General features: G+C 44.1%; 1 protein-coding gene across 3 annotated transcripts; it reads left to right on the top strand.

The window, feature by feature from the left end:
- Positions 1–312: 312 nt before the first annotated feature.
- Positions 313–7,407, top strand: LOC118207204 (ADP-ribosylation factor 3-like). Of its 3 annotated transcripts, none has more exons than XM_035380547.1 (5): positions 313–453; positions 2,157–2,426; positions 2,814–2,924; positions 3,222–3,346; positions 3,742–3,903. In XM_035380547.1, exons 2-5 carry the CDS (start codon positions 2,279–2,281, stop codon positions 3,901–3,903), a joined length of 546 nt encoding a protein of 181 aa, XP_035236438.1. In that variant the 5' UTR covers positions 313–453; positions 2,157–2,278. The 3 variants fall into 3 exon arrangements, with proteins under 3 accessions (XP_035236438.1, XP_035236440.1, XP_035236441.1); XM_035380549.1 differs by lacking the exon at positions 313–453 and adding an exon at positions 465–700; XM_035380550.1 differs by lacking the exon at positions 313–453 and having other exon boundaries at positions 2,279–2,426; positions 3,742–7,407.
- The last annotated feature ends 1,533 nt before the right edge of the window (positions 7,408–8,940 follow it).

Genomic DNA, 8,940 nt, shown 5'->3' with positions numbered 1-8,940 from the left:
TTTCTTTTTAAGGTTTAATGTGTCCCTATTCTATGTCCGATATTACTGTGATATTTTCTAGGTCAAATTCAAATGCAGGTGAACAGATAACCTCAGCTAAGGTCTCTGAGTATGTTAAATGTCGATCCAAGCTGTAGCATATGTGACTGGGTTGCGTTGTATCTCAGCATTATCACCAAGTGCATTTAGTTTGTGGCCAGCTAATAACACGCTTATGGACGCCGAATTTCAGAGATGAAACAGTGAATGACATGATGTGGTAAACCACACGGTGTAGTTGAGGAGATATAACGTTACCTAGTTATCATGCCAGTATATGTGTTGAAAAGAACGTTTTAAGGTGTTATTCTCGCGAGACTTAAAAGCATTATATTCCCAACGTGGAAAGTCACTGCAAATATCGCGATACGTGTTCGGTCGCTTATCTGAATTTGGCTGGTGTCCCCGTTGGAGGTGAGTGAAGATGCGGGTGTGGACCAGTGGGGAAATAATATGACATAATAAGCAGCAGAATGTATACATGATATTAGCATCATACAGATAATTTAGGAGACCGTTATGTTTTCGTAGTCGTACCATGTCATGGCAATAACGATTATTAAGCAAGGGAAATAGATTTAAGATTGCTAGATGGCTAACACTGCTTGCTTGCGGAGTCGTGACTTGAGCGAATAAAATGACCGATTTCTCGGTGATCAAGGTGTGTAATATTTGTGGATGTTTTCTGTTTATAAAGAAACAGATTAGTAACCCTGGTACCCGTGCAGTTATTCGTGAATGTAAATGGGTGATGAAAAATATCTGTATAGCTAGCTTGCTTCCACTAAACGTTTTTAATTAACTATAGCTTGCTGCATGGATACATGAAGATAGGGCTTGCTGGACAAGCACCATCCATACACAGGCGCACGTTATTTTTGATGTAGGCTAAACATACATTTTACCAGGTTTAGATAAATTCTAATAGAGAAGATACTATTTATTTTATTGCGTTAGAGCCAATATTACTGCATTGGTTGTCAAATGTGTATATTTGTGCTCTTATATATTGCTGCTGGGTTTATTGAACGCAATATCCAAACAGAAAATAAGTTAATATGAGCGTTCATCTGCACATGCAGACAAATTAGCATATTTACCGAAGACTTATACAGTTAAAATAAAATGCCTCTCAATTTAGCACACTGTAAAATATAGCCTACTCCTTGCACTATGCACATTCTAGTTTGTCTTAGACTAAGATGTTTCTGGATACTAATTGTAGTTACATGGTACTGGCGTTTTTGACACATTTAGGCTTGAACCTTTTCACAATGAGCTGTGTAAAACCGGAATAAAACATACAGGTGATAGGTTGGCATGTGTGCTTGCACATGTGTGTGTAGGCCTCTGTGTGTGCGTGTCTACATGCGTGTGTATGTATGTGTGGTTGTCTGTGTGTGTCTATGCATGCATATAAGCTTGTTTGTTGGTGTATGCATGTGTGTGGGTGTGTCTGTACATTTGATGTGTGTGTGTGTGTGTGTCTGAGTGAGTGTGTGCCTCTTTCACAGTCTGTGGGGGTAGTAAATAAGCAAGCAGGTAATAAGAACCTGACAGAGAGAGAATCCCTGGAGATGGCAGCTGTTCTGAATAGTCAGAAATGCATCATGGGATTGCTTGCTCTGTGCATCCTTCAGAAAAGGATGAAAAATGCAGCCTCGTTAGGCGTTAACGCATTGCTTGGTTCATTCAGTTGTCCTCTCGGCCATGCTCCTTATGTTTGTTTAAACAGAGGACTTGTCCTTAGCCTCCAGAATAAGGTGGAGACCTCTGTCTGAGTCACAGCCAGACTGGTTAAGCTTAAGTGACATATCCAGCTAATGCACTAAGTGCGGTTCCCTTCTTAATTATTGGACTACAGTGTCAAATAAGTTAAGGTTGGCAGACCTGGTTTCAGTGGTTTTGCACTGGTTTGTATGTGCCTTCGTGTTTTCAAACTGATGTAGGACCTTGTAGTAGTGGTACGGCCCACTACTGCACATGTGCATTTGGGTTACAAAGAAAAGAAAATGAGAATATGAAAAGTGTTTATTAAAAAAATAATCCCTGCAGGCAGTCGTAATCACGCTGCACCCAAATATTATTTTAACATTTACTTATTTCCCCGTCTGCAGGCTCATTGGACAAGCAAGGCCCTGCTCAGGAGAAAGAACAAGTCTTTGCTGGGAGCTGCTGTCGCCAGCCCATAATTTCAGAGTGCTGTTGGGGATTGTTGCCAGAGGAGGCCGTTGTAACTATGGGAAACATCTTTGGAAACTTGCTGAAGACACTAATAGGGAAGAAGGAGATGAGGATCTTGATGGTGGGGCTGGACGCGGCGGGTAAAACCACCATCCTGTACAAGCTGAAGCTGGGAGAGATCGTCACCACCATCCCCACCATCGGTACTGAGATCTGCTCTGATTATTAGTGAACCACTGGCCTACCACAACATCTTATAAAAGATGAAAAGATTTTCTTCTGGTTTTTTATGATTTTAGTGTCACACTGTACAGGTGCATAAATTGATTTATATTTTGGTATTTAGCAGATGCTCCTATTTCGATGGGCTTCCACAGATACATATGGTCTTTTAGACAGCTAGATATTTCACTAAAGCAATGCCAGTTATTTTGAAAATTTTGCTCGGTTGTACAATGACAGACTCCCAGCCCATGACCTATAAGTTGTACGCCCTGCTCCGTGACCATTTAACTACACTGCCAACCCAGTGATAACCTGAACCTTTCCACTGGCTAACAGTTCCGTTGCTCTTTCTCTTTCTCGCTCAGGCTTCAACGTGGAGACGGTGGAGTACAAGAACATCAGCTTCACGGTGTGGGATGTGGGCGGCCAGGACAAGATCCGGCCCCTGTGGAGACACTACTTCCAAAATACGCAGGGTGAGTTGGCCGCAAGGTGTACTGCAGATGTACATGCTAGTACCGGTACAGGTGATAGTATTCCAGCACAGGCTTTTGTGGTTGCAAGTAAGCCAACATGAGCTTTCAAAGACTCAAAAATGTAGTTGACTGTAGGGGGCTTTCGCAGAAAATTCAGATTTCACTTTGTTCTGAAGACCAGTTGTGTGCACAAGCCCCCTCATTCACATACAGCACACTCGTATCTAAGCAACAAGCAAGAGGTCAGCTCTTGCTGTGTCTGACGCCTCCGCCCTCGCCGGCTGGCTCCCCTGATAGGCCTGATCTTCGTGGTGGACAGTAACGACCGGGAGCGGGTGAACGAGGCGCGGGAGGAGCTCATGAGGATGCTGGCGGAGGATGAGCTGCGGGACGCCGTGCTCCTGGTCTTCGCCAACAAGCAGGCATGTGACCTTTCCCCTTTCACCTCCTGTGTCTCCTCCTCTCTGTCTCCCTAAAGCTATCACCTCCTCTACCTCCTTTTCACCCATTCACCTAATCTGTCCCTCATTTCCCTCTTACCTGAACATCTCACCTCTCCTACTTCACCTTAACACTCTCACCTCCTCTACCTCGCCTTTATATCATCCCCTCTACTTCACCTTAACACTGTCACCTCCTCGACTTCACTTGAGCACCATCACCCACCTCCTCTTTCATCTCCTCTCTGTTATCTCTCACCCATTCACCTCCTCTCTCCCCCTCCTAACTTCCTGTTGCTTCTGGCCTTCCCCTTAACTCTCTGTCACCTCCTCTCTCTCCTTCTGTAAACTCCTCTCTCTGGCCCCTCGCTCCGCAGGACCTGCCCAACGCCATGAACGCGGCGGAGATCACGGACAAGCTGGGCCTGCACTCCCTGCGCCACCGCAACTGGTACATCCAGGCCACCTGCGCCACCAGCGGGGACGGCCTCTACGAGGGCCTGGACTGGCTGGCCAATCAGCTGAAGAACAAGAAGTGAGGCGGGGCTGCCGGTTCGACGGGGGGCAGTGGGTGGGGCTAGAGCTGAAGTTCATTAGAGTGTGGATGTAAAAAATCAGTTTTTTGCTTTTTGGGGTCTTTTCACAACAGTGTACTAGGAGGGTGGGATGGATTGAGGGGCACGGGTTACATTGTTTTTAATAACCCAGAAGATGTCAGAGTGGGTTTTGAGCGTGTTATTGTCTGAATCTGTTTGTGGCCGTCATAACCTTGTGCACAAACTCCCATGCTGGCCTGTGAATACTGCTGTGTGTTTATTTCAACGCGAATCCTGCTTGGTTTACGGTCTATCGGTCCCGAGCCCCAGGGCTGGGCCCGCCTGCTAATTTCGATTCGGTGCAAAGAATTTTGCGCTCCGCTTTCGTCAGTGGCATTGATTATAATTAGTGATGTTTATCCCGGCAAATGTGACAAAGGAATGCATGCTTAGCCATTTGGATTCCACTTCACTGGCTCAAACTATTCACAGGATGTACAAATGAGTGTGAAGCACTGAATCCCTTCAATGAAGAGGGCAATTACCTGCCTCAGCTTCAGTATTTATTTGCTTTTGCTTAAGTAATCAGAAGTAATTGATTACTTTGCCATCTGAATATTTGTGTGTAAGTTAATCTGCCCGTCTAGTTAAATGCAAATTTTAATTACCCTGTGAAATCAACGTGCAGGACCAGATAGGGCATCTGTTGTGTCAAAACTGTCAGTGTGGGTTTTAAAGAACTAGCAGCCATCGACAGACACCATGCTTTAATGGTGGTTAATGGTGGTGGCATTTAGGCAGTCAGCTCAGATCAGGGCATTTAGCTAACAGATGAATATAAATAAAGTGTGAATGGGAAATTCAGATAGGTCCATAGTTTAGACAGCAAAAGTGCAAGCTTGAAAAAGTCTGCAATGGCATCATATGTATAAACTCTCCTCCCATCTCTGGTACAGTATATTTTACCATCTCCTCTGGTCTTTATCTATTGCCAGTCTTGCTGGCTCTTTGAAAGAAACCTGTTCCTGGGGGAACGTGCGCTTACATCACACCTCTTGGACTTATTCAGTCTTATCCAAAAATAGCTGGTGTGTGTGCAGGTTTTGTTTTAAGCTTATCAAGGTCTTGATTGAAGACCATAATTAGTTAATTAGTTGAATCGGGTTTTGAATTGCTTGCACCCACACCAGCCTTTTTGGGTAAGACTGGACACCCCCACTTTAGACAGCAGTTCTTTCTGCCCTGGCAGGTTGAAGGTAGGCCAGGGGGACTGGACAAAAACTGTGAGCCACTGCATCAACTTCCTAAATGATTTAAATTTATATTATGTTTAAAACTTCTATTTGTTTTTCTTGTGTATGCAGAAAGGACTGTGATTTATTTATTCTTTCTGAATTTTTATTGAAAAGTGTGTTGTTGTATTTGTTTCTGTATTCTGTTATAATGGAGAACCAAATTGCTTATGTTTTGAAAAGAATAATTTCATTTATTCTGTGTAATTTCAAAGTGGACGTGCTCACTTTGACTCAAATTGAACACGAGAAAACTAAAAATGGGCGTGCAGTATAAAAATCATTTTCAGGAGAAATTTCTGTTTTGTTAGTTTTCAACTCAAGCTTGTGAAGACTTTTTAGATGACTGATTGTTAGGAATAGAGTTTCCTAACTATGGGAACAAGATATAGACATAAAACGTGTTGACCCAAAAGAAAGTGAAATTAAGTGGCACAAGTGGCAGTATGTGCATGCATGTAAAAAAAAGAATTAAATTTTTTTAAATTGGGTCGCTTTAGCTTTTCAACTTCTGCTGCCACAAAAATTGTCTCACGGCTTTAAAAAATGTTGTCATTCAGACACTAATTAGTAGCTGTGTTAAGACGGCTCCCTTCTCATTAAACCATTAAACCACTCGTTCAAGTGTATGGAATTGCTGTAACAGCTTGAGTGTGTGTATATACAGTAATGATGTTTTTCTCTATAATATTCTTGTCACACTAAAAGATATTTTGGGGGGCTGAGGAGGAAGTGACAGATACTCTTGTACAGAGACGGTGGTTTGTCATTTATGATTGCAATTTATTTACTGCTTTTACAGTTCTGCTACTTAAAAATAAATATCCTCCATAGTCTGTTTTAAATCAATTATATGCCACGTTGAATGTTTTTTTATTAATATTATCTTCCTTGTGAACTAGAATAAGTGTGATTATTTATGAAGGGAAAACGTTCATACAGTTTTGAGGTTAGTCCCGGTTATGGTCCTGTCCGTTTGAAGTACTGTAGTGGTTGTCTGTACATAACACTGATTTATCAACCCTTTGTGTGTGTAAAACTGGCAGATGTCTCTTCCATTGAGACTGTAATAGTATGTTAAACAGAGTTATTTTTGTGGCCTTACAGAGATGCTATATTCATTTAATTTAATTTTACCTGGAAGGGCAATGACTAATATAATACAATATGCTTGTTTTGCAAAAATGTATTTTCTGTTAATAATTATAATTTGCTCATGTAACAAGCTTTTGTTTGTTTTTTTGGAATACATTTTTGATGTATGTTTTAAATATGAATTGGAGCTGGAAGGTTTATATTTATTTTGTTTTGTTAAACTGAAATTTGAATAGGTTCTCATGTTTTTTAGGATTCTTAAGACTTTTGGCTGGAGGTTTAGTGCAGGTTGCTGAAACTTGTTCCTGGACGGCTGTTCTGTCTGTAGGCTGCCCTGACCATCTGATTCAACCAGTTATTTTTATCAATCAACATATCAGTCAGTCACTGTCATTCTGTATACCCTTCAAATTTGGAATGCCCAGTTGCCCTAAACGGCCCATCTCATTGCTGAATTGTCCAATAGGGGTTCAGGGGTGTGGAGACCAGCCTGGATATACTAGTTATGCAAATGAGGTGCAGGCTGACTGCAGATGCCCAACCGACCAGATGATTCAAATTGTGCATTGAGACTGGGAGAATTTTTACTAGACTGAAGCCCACCATCTCCGGGCAACGCCACAGCCAATTAGGAGCTGCCTGCTACAGTCGGCACTGGCACAGTAATGATTCTGTATAAGACTATACAGAATGATTCCATGCATTATATACTGGAGTGCAGAGCAGATCACTGCACATTCAAGTGCATCAGTCCTTCAGCCAATTACACCACCCTAAAAACCCGCCAATCACTATTTATTTGCCCAAGATATCAACCAATTGCTGTCTTTATTGAACCAATATATTAACCAACTACTGTTGAACAAAGTTAGCTTCCCACCCCCAGAAGAGCTGGTGATCTAGATGTAGCCCTCAAAGCCTAGATGCGAGTTGGTCTGGTTTAATGTGTAAGGTCAAAATTGGAGGGCTAGACTGTGTATAATAATATGGGTACTGGGGGAAAATGAGTGAAATGAACGCCTGTAAGGGACAGACGAGTGTTTGGGAGGTGGAGTCACAGCTTGCCCCTGCAGTAGCTGTGCTGGAAAATAAAGATGCTTTTCCTCTGTATGACTGTTCACGCGGACTATGTGTGGCCTCTGTTGGGTCCCGTGTCAGTTCTGATTGTGTGGGGATGCTTTGCAATTGGTCCGTGTGAGGCTGTAGGGAGACTCTTGGTTTGTGTAGGGTTCTGATTGGGTGGCCTAACATTCAGTTTGCCTTTCAGCTGAGGAGTCTCAGAACACATAACAGAGGGAGGCAACCTGAATATTTAATGTGTTTATTTTAAATGCAGTCAAGCTGTTGACTGCACCACAGCGTTTTTGGCGACATGCTGTTGTCACAGGGAATGTTGGGAAAGGTTGTGAATAAATTTGAAATTTGAAATTTGAATTTCTACCAGTCGGAGTCTCAGCTAAGGCTCCGGTTCTGATGGCCTCAGAACGTGGGTATTCTGATATTTTTGTTCCACCTGCACCCACCTTGTGAAATAAATGAGCTGCAGTCCCTGGCCTGCTTTGCTAGAGAAGAAAACACCCAGTTGCTGGCGCTTTTGTCCATGTTTCAGTGAGACTGGCAACAGAAAGACCACAGCAACTGGAGAATAGTACAGAAGAAGGGGAAAAACAACATGCTCTCATTATATTTCCTAGAGTGAAGACCGTGCGGCTGAGCTATAAAATGCAGAGATTGTTAAAGGCATAATTCTGGTTAATCTACTAGATAAACACCCCTTCCTCTGCCTGTGTAATCTGAGATTTGGGGGAGAACAGTCTGCTGATCCTGCGTGTTGATCCACGTACCTTCAGCCTCAGTCAGTTTTGCGGTCATCTCAGGTAGGCTGACCTAGAGCCGAGGGCCTATCAGTGTAAGACGTGGCTGTTGAGCGAGCGCCATCATTTGCAACACTAGCCAACCCCCCAAAAAAAAGCCCCCTGCCGCCCCCCGGCCAACCCCAGTTTGTCTCCAGGGTCGTGACAGCGGGTATGTGAGTCGGGGCTGATCCCGGGGCCCGGCAGACGCCGAGGCCCCCTGCAGGGCGGCGACAATGCTGCGGGCCTCCGTGGGTGCCATAGCTGGGATTCCCTGCCGTAACCGAGGCGTCCGCGGCAACGGCGCAGACACACCGGCAACAGTGTCACAATCGATTCATCAATCTTCTGCTGGGAGGGGAAGGAGGGGGACCACCACAAGAGCCAGAACCTCACTCCCTCTCACCCCCCGCCCACCCTAAACCCACCCCCCTGCTGTCCTCCCGCCACCCCCTCCTCCTCACATTTACCCCGCAGGTCTACAATAGGGCAGGGGACACACATACTTACAGCTGAATAGCCTATAGAGATGTCCGCAATTACCGCCATTTTCCTCCTGTTGTGTAAGCTGGCTAGGAAGCTAACTAATAATAATCAAACCACTTGTTACAATGTTATGAATATAGACTCAGCAATCTTGTGTTGGGAGGGGTTGGGGGGTAGGCAGGGGGACCACCACAAGTGCCAGCCTCTCACCTCCAACCCCCCCACCCCCCCACCCCAACCCCTGCAACTCCAGAGAAGCAGCGAGCAAGTGTGGTATTTAGAGGGGTGCAATAATGGGACTCCTCCTCAGTTTT

This window comes from Anguilla anguilla, chromosome 11 (assembly GCF_013347855.1).
Source record: "Anguilla anguilla isolate fAngAng1 chromosome 11, fAngAng1.pri, whole genome shotgun sequence".
Taxonomy (NCBI): Eukaryota; Metazoa; Chordata; class Actinopteri; order Anguilliformes; family Anguillidae; genus Anguilla; species Anguilla anguilla.
This window is presented reverse-complemented; position numbering and strand designations above follow the sequence as displayed.

Excerpts from the sequence above, each read along its gene's own strand:
- LOC118207204 (XM_035380550.1), top strand. The coding sequence starts at position 2,279 with ATGGGAAACATCTTTGGAAACTTGCTGAAGACACTAATAGGGAAGAAG. Across the intron at positions 2,427-2,813 it reads CACCACCATCCCCACCATCG|GCTTCAACGTGGAGACGGTG; the intron begins GTACTGAGATCT and ends TTTCTCGCTCAG. Across the intron at positions 2,925-3,221 it reads CTACTTCCAAAATACGCAGG|GCCTGATCTTCGTGGTGGAC; the intron begins GTGAGTTGGCCG and ends CTCCCCTGATAG.